This window comes from Chiloscyllium plagiosum, unplaced genomic scaffold (genome assembly GCF_037043375.1).
Source record: "Chiloscyllium plagiosum isolate Xiang-an unplaced genomic scaffold, Cpla_swu_hap1 HiC_scaffold_23, whole genome shotgun sequence".
Lineage (NCBI taxonomy): Eukaryota > Metazoa > Chordata > Chondrichthyes > Orectolobiformes > Hemiscylliidae > Chiloscyllium > Chiloscyllium plagiosum.
In genome coordinates, this window is record NW_028270161.1 from 9,121,561 (window position 1) to 9,137,682 (window position 16,122).

General features: G+C 40.3%; 1 protein-coding gene across 5 annotated transcripts in view; it reads left to right on the forward strand.

Moving 5' to 3' along the window:
- The window catches only part of gata3 (GATA binding protein 3), a 29,059-nt gene extending 13,203 nt beyond the window's left edge, over positions 1-15,856 (forward strand). For 2 of the 5 annotated variants that reach the window (XM_043714108.2, XM_043714109.2), the window contains 4 exons: positions 968-1,069; positions 2,801-2,946; positions 6,109-6,234; positions 13,564-15,856. In XM_043714108.2, the coding sequence (XP_043570043.1) occupies positions 968-1,069; positions 2,801-2,946; positions 6,109-6,234; positions 13,564-13,863 (674 nt within the window). In that variant the 3' untranslated portion in view covers positions 13,864-15,856. The remainder of the gene's footprint in view (positions 1-967; positions 1,070-2,800; positions 2,947-6,108; positions 6,235-13,563) is intronic. The other 3 variants (XM_087999358.1, XM_087999359.1, XM_087999360.1) reach the window with 3 other exon arrangements.
- The last annotated feature ends 266 nt before the right edge of the window (positions 15,857-16,122 follow it).

Sequence of the window (16,122 nt, forward strand, 5' to 3'; positions counted from 1 at the left end):
GGGAGACTTTTAAAATGCATTAGGTTAGGTATTTGCGGTTTGGAAAAACCAAATCGAGAGCAGGTTATTTGCGCAACAATATTCTCTTCCTTTTTTTCCTTTAAAGAAAATGGATGCTAATAGTTGAAGGTAAAAGGCTAGGAGTGTTTTTTTTTTGGTTCAAAGTAGGGTGCCTTACGTCTGTATTCTTCTGTAGAAAGAGTGTGTCAAGCTGCAACTTTTGGAAAAACGGTTAGAGCTTGCGGTTAGGGTGCGGATGCCTCTTTTCAACGTCTTTACTCAATACTCTGTGCACAGTCTGTAACGATTCACTGTGATGCGAAAGAGTGACAAGGCCCGAAGAGACACGATCAGGGGGCAAAATGAGGGGAGAGAAAGTTTGTGACTTATAAGTTGAAGGTGATAGTGCAGAAAAAAAAGCTTTAAAGGACAAAAATATCTGTAGCTGTGATATTACCAATTAACTTTTGTGGTTGACACCGCGTACACGCGCCAAGTGGAACTTAGAAGCACTGGTACTAAGACAACGGGACGTGTTCATTTCCTCCTCTTCCCCCGCCCACCCCATACAGCCCTTACTACACACCAACTCTTCAAAAAAAAATACACCTCTGCACTGTCCCCTCTAGCTGCCAGTACTGTCCGTTCAAGCTCGCTTTATTTTCAGTCTGACAGTGTTCAATATTAACCCCCAAACTAGCCAATTACTGACTCGTGTCTTAACGTTCTGCTCAGCTCCAAGTGGGTCTTGATTTGCAGCGAAGTTTGGACTTGTGAAAATGATAATGTTTTGAATTTGAAGACACGTCAGGGTTGATCCCGATAATCCTTCCCCCCTCCCTTTTTTGAATGTTTATTAAAAAATCTAATGCACAAAAGTCCCTTTTAATGTGTCTGAGTCCATTCTTCAGACTGACATACAGAATAAATAAGCAATGCATTGACCGTTCCCCTTCTGTTTTTTCAGGGGATCGCGAAAAAATACTTCGTGACTGTAAATTGCACCATTTGGAAGTTGACCGCTCAAGCTGTAGTGAACTGGGGATATGTGCATTCGACATTTTAATAGGTGTGCGACTTTATGTAGGTCAGGACATTGTCCAGTCAATGGCATATGATTGTCAAAAAAAAGATGTCAACTGTCAACAGCTAGGAGTGCTCACATAGTGTCACAATAGTTGATGTGCATTTTTTGCTATACTGATGGAGACAGCCAGCGTTAGCACAGTTGACATTTTTGCATCTCAAAATTTTTCCAGTATCCATGGCATTTTATTGTCTTGCAATTTATTGAAAACTGTGAAATGTACAAATATCCACTGTTTTATTTTTTGTGCGTGTTGGTATGTACATTCATCATATTGTTAACATTATTAATATAATCTGTTCACGCTAACAACACACATATTGCTCACTCCCATGAAGTTGGCTAATATAAGACTGACAAATATTCCGTTACGCCATTTTTGTGCATTATAGCAATCCACCAATGTCTGTAAATTACTCATTTATTTACCTATTGGCCCTGCAATAAACAGCAGACATTAAAGTTTAGAAAATAACCTTTCGCGAGCGTTTACAAATAGTTTTAACAAGCTATCCTAAGCTACAAGTTAAAGACTGCACTCAGCCTAATGTAATTTTGGGCTTATTGCATTGCAAATATTTGCCTAAAAAGTGAGTTAGAATCAGCTCTTCCGTACTTTGATGTCCTCTGTGGCGCCAGGCACATTATGTAGAAATTAAATAAAGGATCATTTTAAAAGAGCAATGAAAAGTACTAACGGCTAGAAGTAATGCTAAATCATTTCACAAGGACTTTTATAATGTGATGAGTCCAAAGATAAACAAAAACAAAGGGCCCGGTCGCTTACACTGGGAGCAAGCAACTGTGAGATTACCATGAGATAGCAGAAAGCAGGAAGATTTCAACTTGGGTTACAGAGGTGGCTTTGATAAAGGGGCTATTTCACTTTTGATTTTCAATATTATAACATAACCTTCATCATTTTACAAACGCAATAATCAAAAGCAGTCACTATGTCTATCTAACAGTGTTATGAAAAGTGTCCAACTGTATAATCCATTCACGTAAAGTAAAAAATGTGTAAACTTACAATATGCGCATTGTATTTGGTATATACAACTAAATATACATTTAGACACAGTATTTAGGCTGTTGTTGATACTGTTGTAAAGGGATGTACTGCATACAGTGATATGGGTTGGATGTTACTGATGCACCTTTTTTTAAAAAGATAAATTTAAACCTCTGCACGTACACTGTAAATTAGAATTGCTGACTGGGCAAGGTTGTCACATGCAATAATTTTAGCACAAAATACGTGAATACACACACAGACACACATACTTCATATGTGTATATCTACTTAACAAACATCTGCTTACACTTATAAACTAGGGATGTTAATTAGTCAGAAAAACTAAATTAGTCAGAAGGACGAAAACACACACACACACCTTTTTTGCTTTTCGCTTTTTTTCCCACCAACAAACGCACAAAAAGGTTAAAACATTCATGAATGTGGAGCTCACATGTCCAAGAACGGTACCTATTATTCATGTTTTATTTACTAAGTAGAAAGGCAATTAGCCACATCTGGATTTCCAATTAGCCACATGTGGCTATTGGTTTAATCCAATGGACAGCGTTGCTGTAAAGTGACACAAATACAGCATGCATTTCCAGCCGAATTAAACAAACAAAGCAAAAAAATCATCTCATCAACTGTGGTGTGTTAAAGCGACTGCAAGTAACTGGCTTGTGATTTTGTTTTAGAAGGTCGAGAATGCGTGAACTGCGGAGCCACCTCTACCCCCTTGTGGAGGAGGGACGGCACTGGGCACTATCTGTGTAATGCTTGCGGTCTGTACCACAAAATGAACGGCCAGAACCGACCTCTCATCAAACCCAAGAGGAGACTGGTGCGTAGCAGGGGATCGAATGATCAAACAGCAGCTTTTCATTTCCTGATCTAGAGTAAGATGTTTCTTTTGGGGGGGGGGGGGGGAGGGGGTGAGTTGCGGAAATTGACACGATACCTCGAGTACTGCAAATAGTTCTTCAAATATTTTGAAAGGAAAGGCGGCTGTGAAAGCGCGCGGGTATTTCTAGTTCTCTTTCTGACACCCTGAAAGAAGACAGAATATTCACCTTTTTGTCAACATCAACGCTTTGCATACATTCCCCTCACACAGACACACACGCAGACATACACACAGATACACACTAACCCACACAGACACACAGACACAGACATACAAACAGACACACACGCAGACATACACACAGATACACACTAACCCACACAGACACACATACACAGACATACACACACAGACACACATACACAGACATACAAACAGTCACACACACAGACATACACACAGATATATACCCACACACACTAACCCACACAGACACACATACACACGCAGACACACACGCAGACATATACACACAGATACACACACATTGACCCACACAGATACACACACAGGCATACACATAGACACACAGACACCCACATAGATACACACACAGACATACACAGATACACATTTTAATTATCAGAAGCTTTAATTCATGATTGGACACGTCTCAAATTCGAAAGCAAATGGAATGGAAGTAAAATTATTTTAAATGAAATTCAACTGAATTCTTAGTAACACATTCCCCGACGTGATATTTTTAATTTGACTTCCTGAATGGTTCACAGAGAGTGTGTTCATTAGTTTTCTGTTGATAATATTATTGCTTCGCCTTTTATTTCAACGCGTTGCATCCACGCCATGTAACAGGAGTCACCCACAAAAAAGCTCTTTGATTATAGTTCACAACAGACCCAGACCAGCGTTTGACCATCTGATATCCCTTCCTGTTCAGAAATGCTATGACACACCTCTGGAACAGGTGGGACTTGAACCCGAACTCCTAGCTCAGAGTTAGGGACATTACCACGTTATCTACCTTCTCGCCAGGTATTTTTACAACAGCCTAGTCAGAGATGTAATGACACGAACCGGGGCCTCCTGCCTCAGTGGAAGGACACTACCACACTGCCCTTCCCGCTAGCCTCCAGCCAGTCATTGCTGACGTCTGAACCAAAGACGGTGAGAGATTTGCCATTAGATTCCTTCCAACCTGCCTTACAGAAGTCAGTCTGAAATCTCTTTCCAAGGATTCCCCCTCTCCTATCGCCGTAATTACAAAAAATGTTCCTTTCATTAGCTGCAAATCAGTCAGCATGCATTTAATATTGTATCAATTCTATCCCCTTGTCCAGACCATTCCCGCTCCCAGGGTAGTCCTCTTGTCAAAATGGTGTTTGTAACGACTGAGCTCCCCACCCCCCCCCCCCCCCCCCCACTAATGGGATTCCAATCTTTCATTGCCTCGTTAGGATCGGAAAGCCTTTCGAGGGAGGGAAATATTTGCACTACACTTATTTGGCAGCAGGTCGCCCTTTCTTTACACTCCCCCCACCCCTGCCCCCATCCTATCCCTGATCTCTTAATTTAAAAAGCTGACTTCCTATGCTAAGGCGGCCGGATATCTGCCGGCTCGAGATAACTGCTTTCCACAACAATATCACTTCCCGACCTCAAAACACAAAGGTGTTTGAACAAGAAATCAGGAGGGTGAGGGGGTGGCTGGTTGGGAGTAGGGGGGATGTTTTGAAATATGGAATGATTAAAGTTTGGTGCAAAGAGTTTCGGGTGTCTGTCTAAACAGGATCAGCTTGAAGTCTATGTCATCAGCAAAGAAATATGTGGCAGTTTCTTACTGCAGACTAGTGGGTCTGTGTTCTCATTACAATAACACGTCTTAAGAAATATACATTCCAGGCGTCTTCTGAATTGTGTCTGTCGCTTCTTTATATTAAAAAAAAGTGGATCTGTGTATGTCCTAAAAAATATACTTGGCATTCCGCTGCTGGGAAAATGAAATCGAGATTAATAGCAGAAAACGCTGGGTCCCAGCAAGAGAGCTTTATTGCAAACCAGGGAAAGACCACCACACCTCGATTGTTAGAAAGATACAAGAGTTTCATCCCCTAATCTCCCAGCCTAAGTCCACTCATTGGAGATCCCTCCCGAAAGGGACACAAGGCACGCTCCTGCCTAAACATGCCCAAACATTTCAGACAAATTGGCATTGTCTTTTCATATGTTTTATTAAAGACAATGACTCGCTCGCCAGTGCACACAGGGATCGTGTAGAGCTGGCTCATTCCAAACGGCGCAGTTTAACTGAGTGATTCTGGTATAAAACTTAAATTCAGTGTCGATTTAAAATAATAACAAGGCAGCCTTGTTTTTAATAGGAAAAAAAGGCACAAAGTGCGCTCAGGCACACACACACAATGTAGCATTTACAAATCTTTTAAGTTCAGTCCTTGCCCTTCAATTGTTTCATGATTTGTGGAACGTTTGACAGGCTCTGTTTAATAAGTTTCTGTTCAGTTGCCTGGGTGTTACTCATCCATTTCAGGGGTTTATAAGAGCATCAAAGTCACAAATATTTGTGCAGAATTCGTTTCGGCTCCACTGAGCAGATCCTTATCCATCCATCTACCTGGTAGGATGTAGTGAACTTGTGTCTGCATTCCCAAGACAGTAAGAAAAAAAGGGCCGCATTTAAGCCACAAATTTAGAATAAAACATCATTTTTTTTAATCGAGTTATATGGAGTGACCTTCGGCAGCATTATGCGGTAAATGTAAGTTTGGAATGGAGGAAACATAATTAAATATTTGACATAAGATTTTTAGAAGAATAGTTTTTCAGCTCCGGATCGCTAAAGAAAATGGCTTGAGAAACAATAGTAAAATCACACAACAGCAGGTTGTAGTTCAACAGATACCTGATGAAGGAGCAGGGCTCTGAAAACTTGTGTTTCCAAATAAAACTGTTGGACTATAACCTGGTGTTGTGCGATTTTTAACAATGTCCACACCTTGAAGAACAATATGTATCACGAGTTGTTTGTTTACTAGAAGAGTTGCACTCACACCTTTGATTGTGTGGACATATTTCGTGTGTGTTTTTTTTAAAAGAAGGACCCTTTGTGCTTTGTTATTGTAGTCTGCGGCCAGACGGGCAGGGACGTCCTGTGCTAACTGTCAGACGACCACCACCACACTGTGGAGACGGAATGCCAATGGAGACCCCGTCTGCAACGCTTGTGGACTCTACTATAAACTCCACAACGTGAGTGCTCCACCTAACCAACCAGGGTCGCTGTCTGTCCCTTCCCCAGGCAACTTCCGACGATCGGAGAAATTCAGCAAGTCTGGCAGCACCCGTGGAGAGAAAAAAAGAGAATTGATATTTCTGGTGCAGTGACCCTTCTTCAGAGCTCTGTGGGGAGGGTGACAACTCCAAAGGCTGATTCTCTCTCCACAGATGCTGCCAGACCTGCCTGAGTTTTCTTTTCCCAGCTTTTTCTGTTTTTCGTTCAGATTTCCATTATCCGACGTTTACCTATCTATTTTTTTTGGGGGGGTGGGGGAGTGTCTGGATTTCTATTGACCTATAGACCGGAAATGCTGGTTCTTGACACGGAAACGGTGGATCAACTGGTGTCTTTCTGTAAGAGAAATGAAAAACGGCGGATGCTGAAAATCTGAAACAAAGTCAAAGCGCTGGAGAAACTCAGCAGGTCTGGCAGCATCGGTGTTGAGAGAAACAGAGTTAATTTTTGGGGTCCAGTCACCCATCTTCAGGGCTGGGGTGGCAACCAGTTTAATTTAATCAATTAATCCATCAGTTCTGAAGAAAGATCGTTAAAGGTTAACTCTGTTTCTCTCTGCCTGTTGTGTCTTGACTTAACAATGTCTGGTTTTTGCCTCTTTCTGTGCCATTTCATTCTGCTATATGTATCTTTCATTTTAAATACCAAGATACGTGGCGAATTGTAGGTGAATGAACATGGTGATAAAAGACTCCAGGATGCTGGAGATTAGGGGGATAAAAACAGAATATCTCCGCAAAACAGGCAGTTTCTGGGTGAGGGGGCGGTGTACTGGTGGGGAGAGGAGAGGAAACTGGATTTCTTAGATTCATGGTCCGTACAGATGTGACAGATGTAGGCCGTTGCAGAGAGGCACCGAAAGGCTGTGGTGGGGTAAAACGTAGAGGAGGGATTGAAAAGGATGTGAGGCAAAATGAGACGAGAAGTAACAAGAAAACAAATCAAGGAGGTGGATTTCCAGCGAAATCTCACCCGACTGAATAAAGCCTCTGATTACAGTCAAGGTGCAGTTTATTAGAATTACCCTGTTGTGGGGCTTGTCGTAAACTTGCGAAATCACCATTACACTGGCATGATTTTTTTTAAAATCAGAAATTGCTGGAAAACACAGCAGGTCTGGCAACATCAGTGCAGAGAGAAAGCAGAGTTAAGGTTTCGGGTCGACTGATGCTTCTTTAAAACAAAACTTGAGCGTAACATGAATAACAGGATCCCAAGAAAGAGAGAGAGATAAAATTAGGAAAATAACTCCCAGCGCGCAATATTTTCGGGGCAGCATTTTGGTAAAAGGAAAATCGCAAGGAATACATTTGGAATCGAACAGATTACTAAAACAAAAGGTGCTGATCGATGAGGCAAGAAGTAGATTGATAATTGGCATTTTGAAAGATAAAGATGTCGGAAACCGTGAGCTGTTGGGTTAAACAAATGTACAGTCTCACGTATACATTGCTATGGGTGTCATAAAAAGTCAAATTCAATAACACCCTAAAGTTTCATTTTGACATGGCATTTCGTTGAAAGACGCCAGAGAGAGAAAAAAAAGTATAACGTGAAAAAACCTGCAGTAAACACATCACTTAAACCTATTAATATATAAATTAATCTCCGGGGGGAGGAGGTGGTGGGAAGGTAAAATTGCAGAAACTATACAGGTTAACGATGTGGAATAAATCTAGCCAGTCAAAGTAGGTGAGCGATGCTAAACCTGAAATTGAAGGCAATTCAGTTGTAAATGAGCTGGGACTGAAGGGCCGCACCAGTGTAATTGACTTGAATTAGTTCACGTGTTAATGTGTGCGCCGTGCACTTTTAATCTAATACTATGGAGTGAAGGTTGACAAAAGGGCGAAGTCATGAGTGCATGGTTTAAATTGGAACCGATACCTTTTTGATTGTGTTACTCGTGAAATATGAGCCGGTTTGTTCTGCCGGGGAGGTGGGAATGTGTGGGAGAGACCACCTCTGTTGTCAGTTTATTGGGGAGGATTTAAGGGCCTGTAGTAATTGTCACGTGAGTGGCGCCAGTCTAATTTAATCAATTAATCCTTACGGTACATCAGTGTGGACAGACTTCATCTGGTGTGCATTTCTCTGGCAGCTGCCAATAAACTTTAGCCCACAGGCTTTTGAGTCATGTTTGTTGATTTAGGCGCTTGCCCCTCTCTGTCCAGTCTTATTATTAGCAAGTTTACAAGAATGTTGCAAAGTGTTACACTGGAAAAAAGATAATGACTAGCCTCCAGTTACACATTTATGAGAGAGTTCAAGCAATTGCATCAGTCCTTGCATCTCTGCTAACCTTTAATGCATTTGGTACTATCTTCAAACAGGTATAGCAGGCAAAATCTGACTGATCATTTGCAGATAAACAATTTCTGTTAAATAAACAGTTGTTTGCTCTTCAATAATATGCAGTGGCGATAGGTTTAAGGGGCAAAGAGTGGCTTGCTTGTCCCTAATGTCTTTATTTAATCATTTTGTGATGTGCTTAGTAACTGTATATTTATTCTCCATTATTCATCTTTGTATTATGAAATATAGCCTCGCCACCGCATTAAGCCATAGTACCACTTACCCCATTGTCTATGCCATGTTGTGTGGTCCACTCTAGGGGCAACCGATGGTATTTGAATTAAATTGTAATAAGCTTCCATTAATATTAAGTCTCCATTACAAAATTCGGATATCAATAAAATGTTCCAGATATCATGATGAGGCAGTTTAGTTTGTAAAAAAAAATTCTTGGCTACCATTTTAGTTGCAGTTCAACAAGTTTGAGAGTTATTGTAATAACAAGTAGATGGAGGAGGTAGAGACTGATTTTCTGTGCATGAATATGTTTTATTCAAGCAGCACGTTTGCTCAATTGCTGATTTAAGTTAAACTAATAGAACTTACCAACATTCAGTCATCATTAAATGGGTAGAAAGGTACTAGTTAACTTTGAATTAGACTAGACTCCCTACAGTATAGAAACAGGCCCTTCAGCCCAACAAGTCCACACCGACCCTCCGAAGAGTAACCCACCTAGATCATTTCCCTACCCTATATTTACCCCTGACTAATGCACTTAACATTATGGGCAATTTAGCTTAACCAATTCACCTGACCTGCACATCTTTTGGAATGTGGGAAGAAACCGGAGCACCTGGAGGAAACCCATGCAGACACGGGAGTCGCTCGAGGCTGGAATCAAACTCGGGTCTCTGGTGCTGCGAGGCAGCAGTGCTCACCACTGAGCCACCATGCTCAGGGAGCTTAGGGAGACTCAGTACAAATTTGACAGCTGGAAGTGAACTCAATAAGACTAGGTCTAGTGCCTGGGTAACTTTGCCTACCTAGGTGACACAGTGGATGAAGAGAACATGCTCTGCAGAGGGGTGGGACAAGGGCTAATGATTACACAATTTTGACATGGCAAAAAGAAGATCATCAACATTGTTTTTAAAAAAACTCAATGATTTCTTATGATTAATCACATTCCTTTTAGGTCAATCAAAGGCACATGTAGAAATGCAGCCATGCCATTTTAATGTATACACTGTGCTATAAGGGGAAAAGATAACATATATGATCACATATGTATTCTAGACAGCTCAAAGCACTTCTCACAGAAGGAGGAATTTGTTTGGAACAAAAGCACATTATTATGTGGACATTTATTTACTTGGATCTTCCCCCAAGGATCCATTAGACATTTTTCTTAGTTTGATCATTGTAATAAAATAAACTTAAGTGCTGTGTCAGAATTTTAACTATGTAAAAAAGTTTGTTTATACTGTAATAGCTATTTTTGATCACACTTAGGTAAGAGTTGACCATCATTATTTGGCTTGATTTGATAGATTACGTCCCATATATAAGGTTCGTTTGAGAATTCACTACATGCTTCTCAGTCTGATCACTATGGCAATCTTCCTGGTTGTGCTTAGGGAAGGAGAGATAAGGTCCAACCAAAAGTTTATCTGCAACCACTTTAGAAGGCTGGAAGGTGAAAGTTTGTTCTTTGTTGGCACTGTGGAGGAGCTACTTTCAGCTTTGTGCCAGGACTGAGAGTACTTTTGAAAAGTGAACGCAGAAAGTAGACAGCTGCCTCGCCTGGTCTATGAAGGCACACACCTTTCACAAAGAATGAAGTTGGAAGCCATGGGATGCCATTTCAAAGAAGATTTTATGTTGAGGAAGGAGAGATGGATTAGGCTAAACTGATAACAAAATTAATAGATTCAGAGATTTGGGGGAATCTGTTTAAAATAGGAGTGGCTTGGGTGTTCCTTATCTGAGACAGTGAGAACTTTTAAAAACTGTTCAATTGTGCTGAGGTGTCAGTTAAGTCCATTCTCTCTCCTTAATAAGGAACATTCCACAGTCTATTGATCAGTCGTTATTTTCTTTGCTAACTAATTGGCCAGTAAGGTGTTGTAGTCAGAAGGACTGGGTGGAGAGGAATAAAGATGATATGTTTACCTACTGGCTCACATGCAAAAGAGTTCAAATATTATACATTGAAAACTGAAGCTTGTTTCAAAACAATAGCTTAATGTGTCTAGCAGGCAGAGAGAAACATGTAGTCTTGATGTTGACTTTCTGTTTCTTAGTAATAGGTAATTGTGTTTTTCCAGGAAGTGGTGTGGTTTCAGCCATGGGACTATGCTTAGTTAGCAGATTTCAACAAGGACAGTTTTTGGGTTGCTGAAGCTGGGTTCAGCAGCCCTGGACTGGGGATTGTGAAAGTATCAGCAAAAATTCCGGCTTGTAATCCACACTCCATGCCCCCAGCCCCTCCCCCATAAAGGACAGTGCAAGTGTTTTAGCAATGGTGAATTCAGGATTTGGTAATGTTACAGTGAATGGATAGCAACTAGCTGAGGCTTACTTATAGGCATCAGCTCAGATACCAGAAGTTGTAGAGAATTCACACCCAGCAGGAACTGATACCTTTAAGGAATAGAAAGGAAAAATAGTGAGTTTTGGAAGTTAAAATCAATTCAAGTTGGCTCAATGGATTTCACTGAGCTTACTTTCTCTTAATCATAACTTCAATTTGCAACAGAGGTGTACATGATCTGCTTAAGCAATTTACTTACTTAGTTTGTCAAAACAGAAGTTGAACTTAGAATGCTTTGAAGACGCAATTGTAAGCTTAACTTTTGCTGTCTTAGCCATTTAACAGTCATGTAGTGTACAGTGTAATGTTGTAGTATGTAGTGTGCAATGTTTGACAGCTATGCTGGTTATACTGTTGCAGAACTGCAGACATGCCCCAAGGGTGTGAAGGAATAAAAGTATTCTAAGATCTGTGGAGTACAATGCTGGAGGGAGTGTTGAGATCAGCACTTTGACCAATCTAGTGGGTTGACTTGTGTGTGATCGCAGTGCCTACATGCATTCAGTTCTGTATCAGCAATTTATACGGTTTAGGTGAAGAAAGAAACTATTTAAAGGAATTAAAAATAAACGAAAGTTGAAATAATAGCTTTTGAGGGTGATGATTCTGTTTTAAGTGTTAAGTTGTTTGCCTTGGTTGATGGGTCAATCATGAGCGGGCACAGTTTTATGGGTAAAGGGCCGGAGATTCAGAGGGGATTTGGGGAAAAAAAAACTTTTCACTCAGGAGGTATTGGGAATTTGAAGTGCCCTGCCTGGGAAGATAGTTGGGGCTGGAAACCTTACAACCTTTAAAAATTATTTAGACGAGTACTTTAAATATCATGACATTTAAGGATCTTGTACAAATGCAGGAAATTGGAATTAGCACACTTTTAGTGGTAGTAATGTCGGTGCAGACTCAATGGGTTGAAGGGTCTTTTCCACACTGTATGAATCTATAAGTGCACAATATGCATCCTGAGTTTTTAATAAACAGAGTTTAATTGGAATTGAGCATAGTTACAGCACAGAAAGGGGCCATTCAGTCCCAATGTTTCCATGCTGGCTCATTTCACTCCCACCAAACCATCTATAACTAGGTTCTGATTGCATGAAAATGCACACAGCAAAACAATAAACTCTGTCACTGATGCTTCGTGGCAGTCAAAGACTCTTACCTGTTAATTTTGCACATTTGCATAATGTGTAACTGTAGATGGCCTAATCGGTTTGTCAGAACCAATTTGGAAAATAAAGGGAAGGCAACAGTTGATTGTGTTTTGGAAAAGAAGTGTTCTGTGCATTTCTTTTTGATGCTGCACCAGAGTTATCCAGGGAAGTGTTTAAAATGTACAATCATCTCCTGACGTTTAACCACAAGAAGTATTATTGTTTGTGACTGGATGCTGTAAATTTTCTTAATGTCTGAAAATTAGTGCTGCAATTCCCTGCAGTGTGATGTCTTGAAGGTGTTAGTTTCCACTTAAAATCTGACTGACAGCTGTTGAAGTTACCATAGGATCTAAAGACTGGAATTAAGTAATGGAACTGTTAATGAGAATGAGTTAGATAGTACTCGCAGAATCTTGAAAACATTCCTTTTCTCGTACTCATTTATCATATTGTTTCCTGTGTCCCTTTTACACACATAAAAGAAACTGATAACTGAAAATAGAATCACCTCAGGTTTAGACAGTAAATGTTTTTATTTTGATTGCAAATAGTGAAGTATTTATTTTGAGGCTCTTTGTTCATATGTACAATACATAGAATGCCTTATTGAAAACAGAATTCAGCAAACTGTGCTTTCTTTGCTGTAGCATATATATAAATATGTAAGCCTTTCATTGACAAAGAGATTGCATACTGTTGAGTTCCAAGTCCCAAGAACAGTGTGTTAACTCTTCTTAACCAGGAGAGCACTGGGGCTCCTAGGGACAAGCTAAGAGATCTGGTGTTGGGGAAAAACGAAGGAAGATCTGGTGGTTTTGCTTCTCATCCTACTTGAACACACAAATTATGAGCTCCTGAAGCCTACTCCTCTAATTAATAAGATCATGGCTGGTCTGATTACTCCACATTCATGCCTGCCCCTGATAACTTTTCACCCTCTTGCTTGTCCAGCTGGAGTGAAAGCTACTGGAAAGTTGTTCTGTGCTAGTGTGTGAGTCTGTATCTATGTGGGCTGGCTGAGAAAAGGATTGTACTGAGCCAGTAGTAGTTGGATAATCATCTCAGCCTAGACTTGCACATGAAGGCTAGCTTCTCTCTTGGGAGACCAAGTTGCTGCTGATCTCCTTGGTATCTTGCCTCAGCATAAATCAGAGCTTAAAAGAGAGAAAATTGTAAGTTTTGGGGGAGTGGAGCAGAAAAGAGAGAAAATATCATAAAATATTTCCTTTCTTTATCTGTAGATTAACCGACCACTGACCATGAAGAAAGAAGGAATCCAGACTCGGAACAGGAAAATGTCCAGTAAATCTAAGAAAAGCAAAAAGACCCACGATGGTCTGGATGAGTTTTCAAAGAGCCTCATGGACAAGGCCAGTTCTTTCAGCCCCACAGCTCTCACGAGACATGTGTCGCCAATTCATCATATTCCACCCTTCAGCCACTCAGGCCACATGCTGACAACACCGACACCGATGCATCCACCTTCCAGCCTGTCCTTTGGACCTCACCATCCCTCTAGTATGGTCACTGCGATGGGCTAGAGGTCTCCCACTCGAAGCTTGGGGATTCGGGCTGCAGAGCAAGCCTGCTTTGCATTAACATTTTCCAAATGAAACAAAAAAAAATAAAACGAGCACCGTCAACCCATTTTCAGATGATAGGAAGCCTCTGAGACTGGACGACCACAAACTATACTACTGTTAGTCAGCTTCGTTCAGATAAAGGGTTTCCCTAGACATCACCTGTAAGGAGCTCATTATGCTGTGTATGTATTGCTCCACCACTGACTCCTCAACCACCATTTGTGAATACGTCATTGTAGACTCATCACCTGTTTATTTGTGAGACAGGATCTTGTGCTGTGAAATATAATTTTAAACAAGCTACCGCCCAACTTCCCTCCCTTTACCCCTCCATCTCCAATCTTGCAAATACCTGTAAAATATACAATGATGAATAGGTCAACTGTGAGACTGCGTGGGGCTTATTGTATGTACCCTGGTCAGCCATGGATGGTTGAGGACCCTCAAACCAAGAGGGAGATGAACAAGAGTTTGAAAGAGGAGACAGCAAACTGACAGAAGAGAGCCAGAGTACTCCTCTCTGCTCGTAAAACTGCCGAAAACAAACTCCCAGATCTACTGCCTCACACCAGCGGAAGTTGTTTGATGCATTACCTTGTAGACAGATCATTTATCTGGCTTTAGCCTCCACATAGGAAGTACTATCAGTTGCAGGCAATCAGTGTTATACACGGATATTGCCAATGAGGACTCTGGACAGCTATTGTCCTTTACTGAAATGCATTGTGAACAAGTTCCTGTAACTATTGTTTGTATGTAAGTAATTCAGACTACCAGAAGATGATGTAGAAGAATTATTTCATTACACGCTATACAGACTGAATGGTTGTATACATTTAACAGAATTATTAATGCTAGTGGAAAAAAAAAGACTGCTACAGTTTTGTTCAATAATCTTCTTTCTTTTTAAAAAAATAAACTAGATTTAATTTTGTTGATCTAATGCAGTTCTGCTTGAGAGGGTTTTTAATTTTGTTTTGGGTTGCTAATGTTTGGATGGTTTCCTGGCACCACAGCGTCTGTTTTTGCTTGTCCCTCTCACCACAAAATTTCTGCTTTTGTGGGTGTACAGGAAATATAAAAATTGCATGTTAGCACTATTGGCTTCATAGCCTGAGGCCTAGTGACAAAATACTGTGGTTCTGGTAATGTGTACCTCCTGTGATCTTCAGGTCTTGCTCTAAGGGATTTTGTAGCTTTGAGAGTCAAGTACTGTAACTGTTGTCTCCTTAACTTCACATAAAACATTAAAATAATTATTACAAAAAACTTTAGCTCCATGTACAACTTGTAACTGCTACAGTCTATTTTATTTTTTTTGAAAGAGATGTGAATAAAACATTTACAGCTTCTATGGTCTATTTACAAGCCCTTTCTTAAAAGGAAAAAAAAGTCTCTTTTGCTTTCAACTTGTCCAATATCTTCTACCTCAACCACATGAAGTTAATAAAGGACTAAATAACTGTAAAAACTCGTTAAATTCAGCACATCTGGGAGTTAACAAGCAAGCGTAATGCCAGTAAACCACCCAAAAACACTGATGGTGCTGTGCACCCTTATCCAGGGTGCAAAGCATACATATTATACAATAACCACTTGTGCATCTTTTCAATGGCTGATTTCAAACATATCATCCATCGAACATTTAAATTTCCTTTATTTTTTGTTGTAAAATAATTCCTGTCTTGTTCTCATAATTTTCAAGGTACTGACAAAGCCAAAAAGGATGTGCAATATGACATAGAAAACTGGCGGCATAGACAAAAGTAACAGGTTCTAAGTTATTTGTACATTATGCAGTACCTTTCAGATGTGGAGCTTTAAGGATACAGTATTTCTCTTTTTTTCTAGTAAAGTAAGTTATTGGTGAATAGATATGATCTGACCTGTTCCTATCTCTTGTAAAGAATGGAATACTATGCTACTTGTATTAATAAATGAACAAAGTGTATCAGTTTGAATCTGTTGTCTTATGTGGTGACCTGGCCTTTTGAATTCAAAACGCTGCTGGATAAAATCTGCTGATTATCCATGAGGAGTGGGTAGGTCATACATTTGAGTTTGAGTTACCTGCCATTGTTTCAGTTGAGGGACAGAACGCTTGGCTTGTCAACACTTGACACGTGAACAGCTATATATTTGCAAGTGTGTACATGTGTTTTAAAATGTGCATGTTGCTCTGTGTCAATATACTACCTACAGCATTGATTCTCAACA